Below are 20,361 nucleotides of genomic sequence, written 5' to 3'. Positions count from 1 at the left end.
AGTATGGTGCATGGGGCAGCGGAACCATGCCATTTATAGCCAAAAACTGTACAACAGAGATGGCTGTGTGTGTAATTGCATAGTTGCAGTGAAAGAACCGGTCTCCTGTCTGCCACAAATAGGGTTGCTTTTGAAAAACATTGTTGTGCAGTCTTCTTAAAACTTCTACATTAAAGGTTTGATTGATGGTCTGATCTGGGGGAACAAAGCCTGAATGATTCAGGCAGCTGATGGATGTACTGGACAGGTTTATCATTAATGGACATGTCGTCATTTTTAAATCATGCAAAGCACTCGCACACTTGAACTTTTCCCATAGCATCATCTTGGTAAACTATTTTCAACATTAAAACAGTTTCAGCAGCATTTTTACTGGGTGGAAAACAAAATTCCACAGCTACACGTTGCTCACTTAAGTCTGGCATCATAAAAAAATGGAACAAGAACAAAACAGAGCTACCAAAAACAATTACTCCATATGAACAGAACAAGCCAGGTCAACAACACAGGCGGCACTGAACTGGCAATGAGTTGCACTATACACGCATAGAGGCAGAGATGCACACTATACAAGCTCCGCCCACAGCAATATTATTCCGGTTTTTTTGGGCACCCCCTCATACAACCTTGCTACAGAGATCTTGACTTTGGACTGTCAAGTGACATTACGCAGTAGTGACATAGACTATTAAATGATAACTGAAACAGGATGGTATATATGAAAGACCACCAACACACAGCAGTTTTATCACACTGAAAACAATTACTGCAAAAACAATCTGACCATCACTTTTGCCTTTTTACTGTTACACAATGACATGGCCTAATAACCCAAAGAATTTTATTCAAAAATGTTAATGATTTGGTCATTTGGTAAAGTGAAGTAGTAAATTTCCTGTATCTGAACTCAATATGGCCCAAAATAACACAAGCACTGACAAAGGCAGCATATGTTTCATGTCACCAATACCCATAATGGCCAACTATCCGGCAGGTCTTGCACCAGTCCCTTCCACAGGGATATGACCTGTATACTAATAGGTTTGGGAGTGGGTGTGATAAAGAGATGTAAATTGGATGACAGCGGCAGAATATCACTTTACGAGAGAGGAAAATAATTGTGGGTAAGTTGACCCTCTTTTCTGTGCACAATGACTGATATTCAAAGCCTCGCAAAGGACATGGTTAAGTTACTTCAGTCTGGGCAGATATTAGATGATGAGCTGGGTATTCCTTTGCTGTTCATTCTTGAAGATGGTGGGAGGACTAGAGATACTGAGGATACGGTGCAGGAAATCTGTTTACAGACTAGGTTTGGAGGATAGTGCCTGCCTGTAAAAGCCTTAGCGAGACCTTCAGTTTTCTGGCATGAGGTTCTCATCACTGCAGACATACCATCCATGCGTGACCGGACTATATGGCAGCAACACTTTGGTGTTCAAAAGAAGACAGCTTTCAAAATGATAGTACTGTTGATGGTTAGTGAGTATGATATTAACAGAAGTATAGATACAGTCATCAGAAAGTAGAGGTCAACTTCCAGAAAGGTGGCATGTTGGGCTGAGGAGAACCAGATGAAGCAAATGGGAGAGAAAGTGTTGAAGCAGTAGGGGAATGAGGACAGGGTGTCTTGGCCCTTGGTGCAGATGACAGACATATCATAAATTAACCTGAACCAGAGAAAGGGTTTGGGGTTCTGAGAGTCTAGGAAACTTTCCTCTAGACGGCCAACAAACACATTGCGGTAGGACAATGCCACATGGATGCCCATGGCCACACCAAAAATTTGTTTATATATCTTCCCCTCAAAGGACAAGTAGTTTTGTGTGAGGATGTAATCAGATAAACGTATTAAAAAAAAAAGAAGATGGTGGGTTTAGAGTTAGAAAGACATTGGGAAAGGTAACATTTGATAGTAGCAAGGTCAGTGGCATGTTGGATGTTGGTGTTTAGGGAAGTGGCATCAACAGTGGTGAATCGGGATCCACGTGGTTGGATTCATTAAGAGTTGAGAAAGTGGTTCATATTTTTAATAGGAGAGGCGAGGTTATGTAAAATCTATTGGAGACCTTGTTTGACAAGATCAGAGATTCTTTCATTGGGAGCACAGTAAATAGCTATAATGGGGCATCCAGGATTGTTAAATTTATGAGTTTTGGGAAGCATGTAGAATGTTGATGTGCGAGGAGAGAAATGGATTTGGGGAAAAGTTCATGTACTCATAGGTTTGTTGTGTCTATCTACTTAGTTTTGGGGAATAATGTCTGTGTGTGTGTGTGTGTGTGTGTGTGTGTGTGTGTGTGTGTGTGTGAGTGATTGGGCATGCGCGTGTGCGCGCAGGGCAAAGGGGAGTGTCACATTTGTATGCATGCTATGTTTCTGTCAGAAGACTGGAGTGGTTTTATGATGTACCTTTTGCATTTCTTGCTTTTATGTTTTCATTTTCTTCAAAGGCAAAGATAAATTGTGCAGTGGTAGCCCAGTGTAGATCCTGTGCCTATCGCCATATATTTTCAATTTTCAAATTTAAAAAAAAAAACAGAAGATGTTTTTCCTGTTCCTCAGTAAGAGGAAGAACTCATTCTCTGTTAATGACGAAAGGCAGATTCACATTATTTTAGAGTGCAATCAGCAGTGTTTGTGAGAATATGTAAAAAGTCTGTATTTTTTATGCGCATCGAGGGAAAATTATAGTATTATTTTACCACTGAAAAGTTGTACGAGTCATTATTCCAAGTAGTGCTGCAATATATGGAAAACCAAGAAGCCCACCTGTGTACTTCAGAGTTATCACGAAAATTCAATTTCAACAACGTAAAGGACACAGTCAAGATTTTGTCGGTAGATGCGGCGATCGGATGTAGTATTTTTAATTGGTAAGCATAAATCTACAACAAGAGAAAGACTATTTCTTTTATGTGGAACTAATATGATAAGATTTTTTACCCATTTACAAGATTAGCTCAGCTTATTGTGCTTGTCCGACACGGCAGAAAATTTTATAAGAGACAGTAATCAAAATTCCAATTTCAGATCACCTCTTTATTATTTTCTTATCTGCCATTAATTAATTTCATTATTTCCATATATCTAATTTTGAGTCCTGTCACAATCGCCACTTCATAATATAATAAATAATAAAATTTAGATATATGGAAATGATGAAATTAATTAATGGCAGATAAGAAAATAATAAAGAGGTGATCTGAAATTGGAATTTTGATTACTGTCTCTTATGAAATTTTCTGGTGTGTCGGACAAGCACAATAAGCTGAGCTATGCCAAAATCTTATCATATAAGGTCCACATAAATGAAATAGTCTTTCTCTTCTAGATTTATGCTTACCAATTAATAATACTACGTCCGATCGCCATATCTACCTACAATATCTTGACTGATTCCTTTATAATGTTGTAATCGGATTTTCATGGCTCTGGCTCTGAGCACTATGGGACTCAACTGCTGAGGTCATTAGTCCCCTAGAACTTAGAACTAGTTAAACCTAACTAAGCTAAGGACATCACAAACATCCATGCCCGAGGCAGGATTCGAACCTGCGACCGTAGCGGTCTTGCGGTTCCAGACTGCAGTGCCTTTAACCGCACGGCCACTTCGGCCGGCCGGATTTTCATGATAACTCTGAAGTACACAGGTGGGCTTCTTGGTTTTCTATATATTGCAGTACTACTTGGTAATAGTGATGCATACAACTTTTCACTGGTAAAATAATATTATATTCTTCCTTCGATGCACATAAAAAATACAAACTTTTTACATATTCTCACAACCAAAATGGCTACTGCTGAATACACTTTAAAATAATGTGCATCTACCTTCCTAATGTCATTAATTGAGAGCGAAACCTTCCTCTTACTGAGAAACAGGAAAAGCATCTTCTGTTTTTTATTATTATTATTATTATATATATATATATATTTTTTTTTTTTTTTTTTTTTTTTTTTTTTCAAAAATACATGACAGTAGGCACAGGCTCTACACTGGGCTACCATTTCACATTTTATCTTTGCCTTTGAAGAAAATGAAAACATAAAAGCAAGAAATGCAAAATATACATCATAAAGTCTCTTTACTTAGGGAGACAGTATAGTTTGTATCATGTTTCTGTCCTCTTATTTGTTCTGTCTTCTTATTTCAGTGTTTCTGGCAATTGGATAAATAAAAGCTGCTCTTTTGGCCAAAAAATATTAGGATTAGCAAATCTTATGTGCCAAGTATATTTTTGCATCATTGAAGCATCATCTGCAGTGTTCATTCCTTAGAGAGAAATGGAGTAACAATGTGTTAATCACTGAATATGAGGTAACAATGTAACCAACTTTGATTGCTGGCAAATGTCATTTAGATTGTGACTATTATCAAGCTTACTGTTCTGTTATTTTATGCGAGAAGATGAACACAGATTTCTCTACATAAAGAGCAGAATTTAGTATTCACCAATTAAAGGTTATTTCGAAAGAAAATCATCAACAAACTTCAGAATTTAGTGCAGTTATGATGCAAATTTCAAATTCACAGTGTCTGTTATGCAGAGGGTACATCTAATGGAGAAGCTGACAAAAAGTAGGGTTTGGACAATGAGTGCCAATGGAGAATATCATTTAAACTGTCATTTTATCAAGAAAATCCTACAGAGGGACCGCAAACTGGGAAATATCCTGAACTCAAAGCTGGAGTTCTTTCTTTTGTATAACATAAAAGGAATGACAGTATACCTATCTCTCGACAAACAAACCAGGAAAAGGTCTCAGAAATTGTGGAGACCTCAAACATACGGCATCAAAATTCTGTGCATGTTATCAATTGACTATGCAGGTTTACAAGTAGATGTGGCCCCTCTATTCAGCAACGTATTGCATTTGCACAGAGACTGCCAGAAGATTTTAAATGATAAATCCATAGACTTCCAAACGCACATACTAAACAGAACAGCAACACTCTGACTCTCCATACATCAGCAACAATGATAAGATGCCCAACTTTTGGGGATGAGCTCTATAACAGTGTACTATAATGGGATGAAAAATCTCTCTTTAGAACTGCAAATTAAAAAGAAGAAATTACCATGATTTTATTGGTTACTGCAAAGGGATGAAAGATTTCCCCCCTTCCCCAAATATCACATTATTCTGTAGCATATCATGTTATTCTGAAGCATAAAACTTTACCAGAGGAAAATTTGCCGATGGTGTTAGTAATTTACTGCCTAGAAAAAGGCTGGATGACAACAGAATTAATGATTTTTTGGAATCTCAGACCTAGTGTGCTGCTCAGAAGAAATATATACTGGCACTGGATGCTTTTTAACAGTCACTTGAAGTAAAGAATGAAGTTGTAGCATTGAAGACAAATCCCATCATTATACCTTGAGATATGACTTCAAAACAGCAGGTGCATTTAAATACATCTCCAAAAACACTATTACCATTGGCTTTCTGAAGGGGATAAAATATTCACTCCAGCTAGGCATAATTAAAAAGCGTTATGTGTGAATGGATTCTCCCTTCATGACAAACGGTATCATCAAACTCTTTCATCCTAGGATTCAAGAAATGCTGGCTGTTCAATGCCCTGAATGGCAGAAAGGACAATTTTCTATCCTGCTCTGTGTATATAGAACACAGTTTATGATCACTTGTGCTGCCATTAACACAGACAGGTGGTTCCCGAGGTTGATGATGCTAAAATTCACAAAGTGAACAGCTAACCAAAAGGAAAATCCAGAGCATAACAAAGTCGTCGTAAGTGTGCACAAATAGTCCAGGAAGCAATGTGAATCAATGCGTAATACAGGCAAAGGCAATCATCAACTAATTGATGGTGCATATCAAAGGTTTCAAGAAACCAGTGAGACTGTCTGGCAAGTGTCAGGCTGCAGAATTTACCTGCACTCTTGTGTCAGTCTACGTGCCCACACAAAGTGTCTGCAGTGGTCCCCCTCGCAAGAACAAGCCATGGCCTTAGTAGGAAGCCTGACTATATCTGAGCTGTCCCCCCCACTGATATTTGAACTAAGTGGAGAATTTTAATCACTGCCCTCTCGCTTTTAATTGGGACGTAGAGACAGAAATGGCCCAGCCTATACTGACTTCATCAAGGAAAGGGGAGGGGGAGGGGGGAGGGGGGAGGGGGAGAGGGGGGAGGGGGAGAGGGGGGAGGGGAGAGGGGGAGGAGAGAGGGGGGAGGGGAGAAGGGGAAGAGAGAGAGAGAGAGAGAAGAGAGAGAGAGAGAGAGAGAGAGAGAGAGAGAGAGAGAGAGAGAGAGAGAGAGAGAGAGAGAGAGAGAGATCCCCACCAAACGCTCCAGCGGTATTTCTTCAGTGTGACTGGGTAGACCAGAGGGGGGTGCTGTCTGTGAGAGGTCCCTGCTGATATATGGGTTCTGGGGCACAGCTTGATTCTGCCTGCAGGGGAGTTGATGCTGGTCAAGGTGGAGATGGGGATATCGGATTGGGCTCACTTGCCCAGTTGTGAGATGAGGCATCACCGGTGTTGATGGGGATGGAGTTGGCAGCTGAGGGGAAGCACGAGCAGTACGTCTCATTGCGCCAGAGGTGATTTCGATGCCTGACTAGGCGCTCCTGACCAGCCAAAATGTCAAACACTTGCTGCCCCCAATTGCCAACAATGATACCTTGGGCCCGCTCAGGGTCCTGGCTGAAAGTCCACGTGGTAATATGCCTGTTGCATTGGTGGGGGTCCACAGAGCTGGGTGTAGCAGGTCAAAGAGGATAATTTAGACCAAGTTACGTCCTTTTTTATGTGGACCAGTAGGTAGTGAGAAAGCTGGTGCATGCTTCACCACATTCAGCTGTTGTTGTTATGTTGTGCATCTGCATTTTGAAGGTCCTCACCACCTGCTCAACTTCTGAATTTGATGCGGGATGGAAAAAGGCAGTGATCAGCTGCAGAATGCCATAGGATTTATAAAAATCATGAAATCCATATGCTGTGAACTGAGGGCCATTGTTGGTAACCATAGTGGAAGGTGCCCCCTCTACCGCAATACTGCAAATAGGTATGGGAGGGCTGGGACGGTGGCTGTTGTGGTGGTGGCAGCTACCCATGCAATGTGTGGAATACTGGAGAGGGCACTGACAACTAGCAACCACATTGCTCTCCAGAATGTCATGCAAAATAATCATGCACTCTTTGTCAAGGGTGGTCAGGGCGTTGCCAAGGGTTGAAATGCTGTGCTGGGGCCGACTGAAGCTGGGTGCAGGCCTGGCAGTACTGGGCGGAATATTCTATGGCAGCACCAACACCAAGCCAGTACACATGATGCCCCACTATTTCCTTCATTCATCACATTCCCCAATGTGCAGTGAGAAGGAGCTTTAGTGTGTGGGAAAGGAATGTGGGACGAACTACTACATGGCTTTCAATATGACACCATCAGTGATGGTAAGACAGTCCCATAATGAAAAATACATGTGTCGTGCCAGGTTGGGGTTCGTAGACGAGTACTCTGGCCAAACCCACTGTACAGCAGACATCATCCCGAACAGTAGTGGATCACAGCCTGTTTCTGCTGCTACTTCCTGCACTTTAATTGTGATCTCATCAAGGGTGTACCTCTGATTTGTGTCTATGGCAAAACGTGGCACTTCAGTCTTGTCAAACTCTGCATCTGGTCCACACGGCAACTGGGAAAGTATTTCAGCATTTCAGTGCTGTGTGGTGAGCCAGTAATGGATCTCATAGGTACAGTTATTACACAACAATGCTTAACATTGCGCATTATCCGGAAGTTTTGATGGGGATAGAATTGCAAAACAAGAGGCTTGTGATTGGCGATCAGGTGAAAGATGCACACGAATCTCCTTGACACCACAGATGATGGCTAATGCCTCTTTCTCTATTTGGAAATAAGTTCTCTATGCCGCATTTCATGTTTTAGATGCAAATGGCAATGGCATCTCTGTGCCATCAGCATATCTGTGCCACAGTACTGCACCAGTCCCACAATCCGAGACATCAGTGGCAAGCAAACATTAAGCACTTGCCCAGATGCAATATTGCTAAACAAAGGTATAATCTACACCACTTTTTACATTGCAAGAAAGCTGTCTGGCACAACTATGACCACACAAATTTAACACCTTTTTTACACAATAGATTCAGCACATGGCAAATCTAGGCCACATGTGGAATAAATTTCACATAATACATTTTGCCCAGGAAAGACTGTGGCTCTTTGAGGCTTTTACGAGATTGCTTCCACATGATCCTGTACAGGCTTGAGCCCTCTTTTACTTAATATATGTCCTAAGTACTTGACCCTTGGCTCAAAAAAAACATTTGTTGAGATGACAATGCAGACCATTGGACTGGAGCCACTCAAAGAACATCTGCAGGCTGCCCCATGAAGGGCATATTAATTACTAGAAACTGTTTTGTCTGATCATTTACAGGTGACTGAAAGTAGGTGTCAGTGAGATCTATCTTTGAAAAGTAACAGCCCCCAGCCAATTTGGCCAAAAATTCCTCCAGCAGAAGGAGTTGGATACAGATCGATATTTGGTTGATCATTAATGATAGACTTAAAATTATCACATAATCTCAGTGATCCATTTAGCTTCTTACCTATGACCATGAGTATTGCCCACTGGTTATTATGCCCATACTTTGCAATCTATCTAATTTCACTTTAACTTGATCGCACAGGGCAAAAGGCACTCGATGTGCTCTACTAAACTTAGGCACTGCTGAATGCTTTAAGGATATGGGCTTGGGACCTAAAGTAGAATTAAAGAATTGTTTATATTTAGAGCATGATGTATCAAGTTCTGTGAATGACATCACAGTTGAAACAAGATTCACTTGGTCTTGAATTTGGAAGCAAAAAAATGCAAAAGCACCCAAGCCAAACATGTCGGTTGCCATCCAGGGAGAGTTGACTAGTAGCAGTGTTCATTGCTGAACAACATTTTTATACTTAGCTTAGACTACGATCTGACCCCGCAATGGATCTAATGACCACTGTATGTCAATACACTGCAGCAGTAGGTGTAAGCGTTTGGGTGTCTGTGTGGCAGTGTGTGTAAATGTCAACGTGTGTGCTTTTGTTTAAGAAAGAGCAAGGACTCGAAAGTTAGTGTAAATACTATATTCTATTGAGTGTGTCTATGCACCACAAATCAGTCAGTTACAGGTGAGTGGTTGCCTTTTCTTGAAGTATGTGTTTGTTATAGAAAAAGCCAAACAGGTAGAGTTTCTTGGTGACATTTGTTTTATAGATATTAGACTGCTGTCTAACAAATGTTTTGTCTAAAATTTTTATCCCCTACTAAGAGAGAATAATCAGAAGCTATAAAGACACAGTACGAAAATTTGTTCAGCTGCATGAAGCTGGCATTAAGAAATATGTCTTAGGCTATGGCTCAGTGCCCATAAAACTAATATCACTACGGATATAAATTCAATAAAAAAAGTATTTCATTAGTAGTAATGGAGGGAGTTTCTTAGTTCAGTTCCTTTAACCCACAGGTACTGATACTTTCAAATTGCACTCTGCCAAAAAAAAAAAAATAAATAAATAAATAAAAATAAAAACAAATTAAAAAATAAATAAATAATAATAGTGGTAGTAGTAGTAAAAGTGTGAAGTGTAATTACTGTACCAAGATTTGCAATGAATGCGTGAAGATGTGCAAGATTGACTTTCAATTTTTTCACAGTTGTTAAGAGAGCAGAATGTAATAGTTGCTCTGAGTTATTTTTTCTGCAAATTTTGTGAGTGTGTTAAACTAAGAGTATTTCATTAAATCCATTGCATATATTGCACAAAAATAAGAAATCATTTATTTGTACATTACTTAATTCCCCACCATAATTGTAACTAATAATTAAAACACATACACAGGGATTAGTGTACTATGAATTATGATGTGTGGAAGTTGAGCCATGTGTGAAAGAATGAAGTCAATAATTCTGAAAGTCAAGAGATTATTTGCATCCAAAGTCTTATTGATTCCAGTTGCCCAATGGGGCTACATCGCTAAGAGGTGATGTAGTATTATGTTTGTACCCAAATGTTGAAGTTCAATACTAAAAGATTAGATGCAATTATAATTTTAAAAAAGCTGAACTATAAATCATAAATAAAATGAAAACATGGGGCACTCACACAATCACAGCCCTATAGTAGCTAGCAATGGAATAACAAGAATGATTATCAACACATTTTTGCTCCAAATTAAAATAAAACATGAATATCAACAATAATTGTTGAGGAACACATCAAATAGAGCAGGGGGCTGAAATTTGAAAGCATTGCTGAGTTCATACATAGTTACGCTGTGGCATAATTTTCATTTGTCACACGTATCTTCCTAGGTGTCGCAATTAAGTAGAGAATGTGAGTAGAACAGTACTGCAGCCAAAGCTTAATAAACTCTGGTTCACTACACAGACTTACATGTGACAGCACTGCCACAGTAAAAAAAATCTCCAACTTTTCGTGGGTCACAGATGTTGCTTCCTCATGTTGTTGTTGTGATCTTCAGTCCAGAGACTGGTTTGATGCAGCTCTCCACGCTACTCTATCCTGTGCAAGCTTCTTCATCTACAAGTATCTACTGCAACCTACATCCTTCTGAACCTGCTTAGTGGATTCATCTCTTGGTCTACCTCTACGATTTTTACCTTCCACAAATCCCTCCAATACTAAATTGGTAATCCCTTGGTGCCTTGGAACGTTTCCTACCAACCTGTCCCTTCTTTTAGTCAGGTTGTGCCTCAATTTCCTCTTCTCCCCAATTGTATTCAGTACCTCCTTATTAGTTATGTGATCTACCCTTGTAATCTTCAACATTCTTCCATAGCACCATATTTCAGAAGCTTCTATCCTCTTCTTTTCGAAACTAACTTCCTCTTATACTGGCCAATTGACACCTGGTAGTGTTCATGGAAAGTGCACATTAGGCAGAAAAACATTTACGTCACTGAATGGATGTGCACAAACCTGTCGCATATCTTGACAACGGGATCCAACGGCATGTACAAGCAGCCCGCTGGCCGTGCTGTGGCGGTGGACGGCTGCTATCAACTCCTGCACTGGTGGCTCCGTCGACAGCTGGATAACATGCTCCATATGGTTCACCAGCAACCAGGTCAACTGCTCGGCATCACTCAAGTTCTCACACTGTGCAAAGTATGGCAACACAGATAATGCTGCTATGTAGCTATAAAACTCTTCACACAATACAATGACACCATTCACTGATAGTCTCAACACATTTCAAACCAAATGAGACAAGTTCAACATAAGAACATTAATTTAGAATGGAAACTTATCTGCCTGCCTGACATCCTAGATTACCTTTGTATTAAGTGAAAACATGGCACAACTTACTGAAATGGTTCAGCTAACATTACTGTTACTCAGTTTGAACATCAGGTTAACCAAAGAAGACAAGCAAAGAAAAGACTGCTTAAGGATGAAGAGGACTATGCATATGGTTTTCACGAGTTCAACCGGATATGGTAAGGTCTGATACAAATACTGTTAACTCCTTGGTTTCTCACATTACAGCAATTTTTCTTTAATCCTCCCACCTCCACTGCTGATGGCCTCTTTCTCCTGTATATTTCGTTAGCAATCACAGTTACAAATACTTTTCCCGCAAAGTACAATCAATAGTTTAAAATCCCTGACTGACAAATATCGGAATATTTTCCTAGAATAATTGATACTATTGTCAACAGATAATTTTTTCCTCTGTAGCATTTCTACAGAAAAAGAATGCTTTGGCTCAAGGCAAGTTGAGGAGTTGAGAAAGGATGTCACAGCCTATGGGTCTAGAGGGGTTGTGAAAGGTGTATGTTTACTTATTTCTTGGTCAGTACTGGCAAGCAATGTATGTGCTCATCTGATACCATACAACAGCTACAGTATAAATAAAGTGCAGAACTAAGAAGGACTTGCGGAAACGAATTATAAGGACATTCATGTTTAAACATACTTATTACATTGTTTACTTCTCAAATGACTCACACAAGCTTATTGTGTGTGGTGTACTCCTGACTTCAGCGACTGCAGCCATCATTCTTGTATAAAAGTTCATAAATAAGTTTCATGAGAGCTAGCAATAGTTTCTCATACTGTCAAATATAATATCAGCATTAAGAAAATGACAGATAGCTACTCACCACTAAGAGGTATTGTTGAGTTGCAGATAGGCCACTAAAAAGACTGCTAAACATGTGAGCTTTTGGCCAAAAGGTCTTCTTCTAAAGTAGAAAACATACACACATTCTTGCAAGCTCAATGTGAACACAGATGACCAGTCTCTGGTCACAGAAGCCAGACTGCATGTAACTGCACATGGTTGGAGAAGCAGCCTGGGTGTTGGGGGTAAGGAGGAGGCTGAGGTGTGGAGGGAGAGGGATAGCAGGGTAGGTGTGGGTGACAGTATGTAGCAGTTCCACCTGCTTTTTATTTCTTCGGTTGTTGTCCTTGGTGTCAATGTACGACGTTGCTAAACTGGCTGAAATAATGGGGTTTGTAATTTGGACACTGACTACGGTAAATAATGTAGCCAACAGCTGCACAATTATGTCTCACAGTACTTTAATTTCACTGTCCACAACCCCCACCCCTATATTTAAAAAAAACAAAAAAAAAAAAAAAAAAAAAAACACAGTTATTTGTGTATGGCCAGAGCATTATTGTTTAAACCTTCCATAAGCCTCATTAATAGTTTGCAGAAGAACCTCCACATACTGCTACAATAGTTTACTGTTGAACATCTGTGAGCAGTAACAACATAGCCACATAGTTCACAGTCACTGTCATTGCTTTAACACATGGTCTATTGGTGTAACACTTATTTCACTGTTAAGTTGATGCATTGTTGTCATTCTAAGCAACACAGGTTCCTCATCTGAAACTCTGCCATAGACTGATTGTCTCATGACCAAAAATCAGGCCTTTATACATCCTCACAATAATAGGGGGCAAAACTACACATTGTTTCTGTACAAATTGTAAATAGCCTTTCGTTCCCTGTATTTGACCCCTGGCCACCTTCAGAATTTGAAAGAGAGTATTCCAGTCAACATTGTCAAAAGCTTTCTCTAAGTCTACAAATGCTAGAAACGTGGCTTTGTCTTTCCTTAACCTATCTTCACGTGTTCCAACATTTCTACAGAATCCAAACTGATCTTCCCTGAGGTCAGCTTCTACCAGTTTTTCCATTCTTCTGTAAAGAATTCATGTTAGTATTTTGTAGCCCTGACTTATTAAACTGATAGTTTGGTAATTTTCACACCTGTCAACACTTGCTTTCTCTGGGATTGGAATTATTATACTCTTCTTGAAGTCTGACGGTATTTTGCCTGTCTCATACATCTTGCTCACTTGATGGTAGAGTTTATATGTCTTATAACTCAGGTAATTTTTTTCTCTGTCTCCTAATACAAAAACAGACAGATGTTCCCTCTAGTTATAACATATTTTGATCCTGAAAAGGTAACAAGAAATTGACTTATGGACATCATTCAACAGGCTGATGAGACAACTAATGGTGTCTGATCAAGTCTTCACTGAAATTTTCATGTGTCATATCATGGAGGGGAGGAATGAGGTGAAGTCGGAGGTAGATGGAACACACAATAAGGGAGACACCAGAGAGCAAAACCCGGGTGGAGATTTCAGAAGTGAAGTGAAGTGAAGTGAAGTGAAAGGCATGGAGAAGGGCTGGAAGGCATTTATTCATGCTCTGAAATGGTGCACTTTTTACTCCTCCCAAATTGGTATTCCGGTGTTCACCCAATCTGTGAAATACTCTATCCCAGTCCAGCTTTATTCCACAGCTACCACCAACCCCTTGTCACGGAGTTACACTTCTATGGAAGATCCAGTTGCACAACCTGTTCTATGCACTCATGCAGGAAATATTACTCCAGTCCCATCACATGTATATGTTGCCCTATCTCACGCTGGGTCACATATGAAAGGAATCAAGTCACATGGTACCAATCTGTGGTAACAACACCTTTTAAATGGGCACAGCCCCACACCAGCTGTCTTCCTAAGTGAGTAGCCAGTACCAAACATTGGTTGAAAGAAAATCATGAACAGCTCTTGTTACAAGTGCAATTCTAAACAACTGCATTATCATAATCTACAATCTTTCAAGTTAACATGTAGTGATGTGAACAGCTTCTAACTCAGGACTACAGGCTGTATTTACAAAATGGCCAAGATCCATTTATTAAAAAGGAAAAACCTGTTGTTTAAATTTGTATCAGACTTTGGCACATTTATGCATATGTGTAGACGGTCCCAGCAGTATTGGGAGATGGGTGAAACACTTGTAAGAGGAAACACAAGCATTTGAGACGAGCCTTGTAGCAGTCACCCTATCACTGCCTCCATAGAGTGCAAATAAAAATACATTGAATTCATTAGAGGAAAGGGATATGTTACTGTGAATGAAATCACAACTAAGTTGCAGTAGGACATAGTGCAGTGTAGGAAATGACTGAAGCTTGGATATTGACAAGTCTGTGCTTGCATTTATGACTGAAGATCATAAGGTTCAGAGAAGAACCATTACCCAAAGCCTTCTCCAGCAATTTCTGAAATGAAGGATATGATTTTTGATGCTTACTGTGGCAAGCAATGAAAGATGTTTCTATCATATTCCGGAACATAGAGGGCTGCACTCTGGTTTATTTCTTTAAACCTGCACAGACTATCTGCCACATCCAGACACTTCTGAAGCTCTGCAAGAGATGGCACAATTAACATCTTGGGATGATCACCATCCTGCAGCATGATAATGTACAGCCTCATACAGCTCAGGCCCCTGTGGAGAAAATCCTGCACCCTTTCTACAGTCTTGAATTGGCAGCCTCCAGCTGTAATCTTATGAATTCTGTGAAAGAACAGCTAAGAGGTAAACACTATTAGAAGGCTAGTGCACATTCAGAGAATGATGCTTGAGTTTCTTCAGGCAGTTGGAATACACTTCTATTATAGGAGAATTTTCAGACCTACAGAACAATGGAAAAACATATGCAAAGAAACTGAGATTATTTTGGAAAGTGAGAGAAAAGTGTATAGAATTAGATTTACATGGTCTGTCTAAAAATAAAAATTAACTTTCAGACAAAGTATTACTCAGAACTTTTAGTTCGACCCTGTTTTGTATTGAAATATACACCCATATGCCTCTGCTGATGTGCCCCGCTAATATAGTGTTACAGTCTTTCACAACTTGCGAGGCTTGACTGTCGCACCTGACAACAGCCTTCAGCAGCCCCAACACTGTTGTGCCTGACTGCAGTACTCCATTACTGCACTCAGGCATCTCCAAAACAGCAGCCTAGTCACTACTTGGCTGACGCACGTCGACAGCCCTCATGCTATATCTGCCACTCAGTAGACCCGTCGCTGCGCCTCGTGTGATCTCCGCATCACAGCATCGGCACACATCATCAATTAGCAATATATTTCTATTGTTATTAACTAAAATCAGCTAATTCAGATTTCAAACGTTATTGAAATATTATTTGTAAAGAAAATTAAATTACCAAACTTTGTACCCTTGCCCCTTTTTATTAAGCCTTTCTCAGAAGCCAGCCCATAAGCCATTCAGACAGTTCTTCCCATCCCGGTCTCGGAGACATGCCCTGTGGCATCACACTTTGTATCCTCTAGTGGCAGGTTTTCTGAATAAACTTGGCACACTGTCCAGTTTCTGAAACGTACCGTACTGATCTTCTTCCCAGATGCCCACTTCCCGTAGTAGCCTTACGAGGTGGAATCCAAAATTTTCAGGACTGGTGCTGCCATCTGGAAACTAGTAGTAGTAGTAGTAGTAGTAGTAGATCTTTGCACTGCTAGGTGGTGAGAGCTGCATATCTGATGAGTCAGTGTACGGAGTGGCATTCAGCTGGGAGGACGTGTTGCGTGTCCACAGTGATTTCTGTAATACTCTGTGTTTGGTGTGTGGCAATTTAGCAATGGATCTGTGAACAGAATAGCGCACGTGTATCAAATTCTGTACGAATCTTGGGAAAAGTGCTATGGAGACACCTGCAATGATTAAACAAGTGTTTGGCAGACAGAGCATGAGCCATATGCTTGTGTTTCAGTGGCATGTTCGGTTCAGGGCCGGCCATACAGACGTCGAAGATGATGCTCAGACTGGAAGGCCCGTTAGCCGCACAATGCCAGACATTGTTGCCAAACTTCAACAACTGGTTCATGCGGATTGACGTCGAACCATTCAAGACCTTGCAGATGAAGAGGGTATTGGTTATGGGACACATCAACAAATGTTGACTGATGAATTAGGCATGCATCATGTCACCGCAAAATTTGTGCCAAGGATCTTGACTGCTGATCAGAAGGCACAGCATGTTGAAGCATGCACAGACCTTCGTCAGACCGCATCTGATGATCCAACCTTCTTGTCACAGGTTATCACCGGCGATGAGAGCTGGATTTACAGTTATGACCCAGAGACAAAGCAACAATCATCCCAGTGGAAGAACTCGGGCTCTCCAAGGCCCAAATAAGCAAGCCCCAGAGACAAAGCAACAATCGTCCCAGTGGAAGAACTCGGGCTCTCCAAGGCCCAAAAAAGCAAGCCCCATAGACAAAGCAACAATCGTCCCAGGGGAAGAGCCCGGGATCTCCAAGACCCAAAAAAGCAAGACAGGTGAAGAGCAAAGTGAAGAGCATGATCATCATTTTCTTTGATATTAAGGGAATTGTGCACAAGGAATTCGTCCCACCCAACCAAACAGTGAATTCTGCATACTACTGTGACGTTTTGCGACGGCTCCATGAAAATGTGCAGTGATGATGGCCTGAACTTTGGCGTCAAGGGAACTGGCTGCTGCATCACAACAACACGACATGTCACATGTCCTAGCTCACCAGGAACTTTATGGCAAAAAACAACACGGCGGTTGTACCCCACCCACTGTACTCGCCAGATCTGGTACCTTGCGACTTTGCACTATTCCCAAAACTGAAACTCAAGTTGAAAGGCTGTCAGTTCAACACTCTAGAAAGGATTCAATAAGCATCACTGGCGGTGATAAACACCCTCAAAGAACATGACTTCCAGAAAACATTTTACCAGTGGCAGAAGCACTGGGACCGGTGTGTACGTGTAGATGGGAACTACTTCGAGGGTGATGGTGGCCATTAGTCCAAAGGTAAGGTTTCCAAAATAAGGCAGCACCAGTTCTGAAAATTGGGGAAGCACCTCGTACCTCATCCAGTCCTGGATAGGTACAAGAGTGTACTGAAAAGTAATTCCTTCAAATTACTTATGTGAAAACTCTTATAGCTATTTAAATAAAACAAATATTATTAACATTCTACGTCTTTATTCTTGTCTAAATATTTGCAGCCTAGTGCCCCAGAGAGCTCTGTTATTGTAGTGTATAACATGACAGTGTGTAATGTAATAATGTCGGAGTGTGAGAAAAAGTGTGCTGTGATTGAATGTCAATTTCAAAGAGATCATCCACAAATGGAGCACCCTCCCCTTCAGCATGACAATGCCAGATCACACTCCAGCATGACAATGCCAGATCACACTCCAGCGCTGAAACATCTGCAACAATCCAATGCCTTGGGGTCACTGTCATCAATCATCCCGCACATAGTCCTGGCTTGGCCCCAATCAATTTTCATCTCCTTAAACAACATCAAATATTTTACAGTGACAGTGTCAACATAACTGTCTCTCACTGGGAGAAGTGTGTTCATCACCAGGGCAACAATGTTGAGAAATAAACACACTGTTATATATTTGAGTTCTTGGGCACATGACCTCATTCTAAAGTTGAAAATACAAACACATTCACACAAGTACAACTCACACACACACATAACCACAGTCTCTGGCCGCTGAGGCCAGACTGCAGAAAGCAATTGCTCCTGACGGGAAAGCAGTCCATGGATGGTGGGGTAAGGAAGAGGCTGTGTCAGGGAGGAGGAACAACATGTAGGTTCGACAACATGTAAGTGTTACGGAGTTGCTTCGGGAACTCAAATCCCTCAAGGGAATACGACGTTCTTTTCGAGAAACATTGAGAAAATTTAGAAAATTGGCATTTGAAGCTAACTGCAGAACGATTCTACTGCCACCAACATACACTGCGCATAAGGAGCATGAAGATAAAGTATGTGAATTTAGTGCTCATATGGATGTGTAGAGGAAGTTGTTTTTCTCTTGTTCTTCTATTTGCGAGTGGAACAGGAGGGGAAATGGGGAAATGATACAGTTGTACAGGGTACCCTCTGCCATGCACCGTACGGTGGCTTGCAGAGTATCTATTCAGATGTAGATGTACATGTAGTTGGTTAGGCTGCCGGATGGGTAAAGTACTGCTTGCGGGAACATGCAGGGGCGTGCTGGGATAAGGTAGGCCGGCTACACGCAGTCAGGATGTTTGAATGGGAAGCAGTGGCGGGGAGGGGGGGGGGGGGGGGGGCAGAAAAGGAGAGAAGCAGAGGAGAGGAAAAAAGACTAGTGAGTGCATTTGGTGGAATGGAAAATTGTGCAGTACTGGATTAGGAGCAGGGAAAGGGATAAGTAAGTGAGAGACAGGAACTAACAAAGGTTGTGAGCAGCGCTTATGGCAACATAGCATGGAAGAGGAGTTCCCACTTGCGCAATTCACAAATGCTGATGTTGGTAGAAAGAATCCAGATGGTGCAGGCTATGAAGCAGTCACTGAAGTGACACACATTGCTTTTGGGAGCACGTTCAGCGACTGGGTGATCTGGCTGTCTCTTAGCCACAGCTTGTCTGTGGCCATTCATGTGGATGGAAATTTTGTTGGTTGTGATATCCACGTCGAAAACAGCACACTGATTGCAGCTTAGTTTGTAGATCTCATGACTGGTTTCAAGGATGGCCCAGTCTTCTATCGGATAAGAGATGCCTGTGACTGGACAGGAGTACATGGTAGCGAGAGGATGTATGGGACAGGTCTTGCATTTAGATCTATAGCAGGGATATAAGTCGAGAAGCAAGGGGTTGGGAGCAGGGGTGGAGTAGGAATGGAGAAGGATACTGCCATGGTCTCTAACCAGCTGAGGAGCACCACAGTCCAGCGTCCATGGACAAACCATGAAAATCCACTGCATTACACCACACACAAACAGATCCGGTCTGCAGCAGATTTGTGAGACAAGATCCGATGGGCAGGGCACGCACATTAGTGGGAACCGAATGGCTTCAGATCGGCAGGCCCAATCCATTACAGATACCCACAGAAACGGCCTCCGGTTTTGGCCCATTGTGGAAATCCACTCCAGCTAATCAAGAGCCACAGACAGCATGTTGATGAACTGCGATCACAGTGATCAATCCATGCAACAGATAATTTGTTCAAATACTCTGAGAATCAATCATAATGAGGATAGGTAGCAACTCACTGTAAAGATGATTACTGAGCCACAGACAGGCATTTAGAAAAAGACAATCCCACACACAACTAAATTTTCAGCCATAGCTTTTTGTTAGAAAACGGGAGCATGCATACACACATTCACACAACCACTTTGACATAACTCACACACAGGACATCCATCTCCGGCAGCTGCATTTATAGTCTCTGAGAATCAGATCCAAACAAATCACTCTTCATGCTTCCTTGCCTCTCACTGGCAGCTGCTAGGCTAGTGGCAAGAAGTGGTGGCAGCAATGAATGAGGGAGTAGGGAAGCAGCGCACATACTCAGCTGTACCCGTGCGTGATGATGCACGACACCTCAGTAAAAAACTATTTCATCTACTGAGACAAAAGTGAGATTTTTCCAGCGTCTTTTTCCAAATTTCCCTGATGTGTTTGAAATTCCCTGATTTCCACAACCTACAGCAACCCTGTAATTGCCAACAAAGATTTCACCGCTATGGTCATGAACCGCAGGAATTATTGGCAGGACGACTCAGCCAGCTGCCTGATACATACACCTGCAAAGCCTGCCACAGTGAGCCCATTCCAGAAATCCAACAGGATCTCCAATTTCTTCTCAAATCCCTAGCCCCCCCCCCCCAACCCCCCCTCCTCTCTCTCTCTCTCTCTCTCTCTCTCTCTCTCTCTCTCTCTCTCTCTCTCTCCCTCCCTCCCTCCCCTGCCCCCTCAACCCAGCCACACCCCACACTTCTAACTTTTATGCTTCCTAAAATCCATAAACCCAGCCATTCGTAACACTCTGTTGTGGCCAGTTATTGAGCCTCCACTAAGAGAAATGCTGCTCTCATGAACCAACACCTTCCGCCTATTACCTGTAACATACCCTCCTATATAAAAGTCACAAACCATTTTCTCCACAGACTTTCCACAGTTCCTGCTCTTTGCC

General features: G+C 41.5%; 1 protein-coding gene across 1 annotated transcript in view; it reads right to left on the bottom strand.

Annotated features, from left to right (window-relative positions):
- Nucleotides 1-20,361, bottom strand: part of LOC126473149 (huntingtin) — a 516,516-nt gene that overhangs the window by 222,444 nt on the left and 273,711 nt on the right. Inside the window, exon 31 of the mRNA XM_050100007.1 lies at nt 10,985-11,164. Within this exon, the coding sequence (XP_049955964.1) occupies nt 10,985-11,164 (180 nt within the window). The remainder of the gene's footprint in view (nt 1-10,984; nt 11,165-20,361) is intronic.

This window comes from Schistocerca serialis, chromosome 4, assembly GCF_023864345.2.
Source record: "Schistocerca serialis cubense isolate TAMUIC-IGC-003099 chromosome 4, iqSchSeri2.2, whole genome shotgun sequence".
In the NCBI taxonomy this organism is placed as follows: Eukaryota; Metazoa; Arthropoda; class Insecta; order Orthoptera; family Acrididae; genus Schistocerca; species Schistocerca serialis.
Note: the sequence above shows the minus strand (reverse complement) of the source record. Positions and strands in the feature narration are given on the sequence as shown.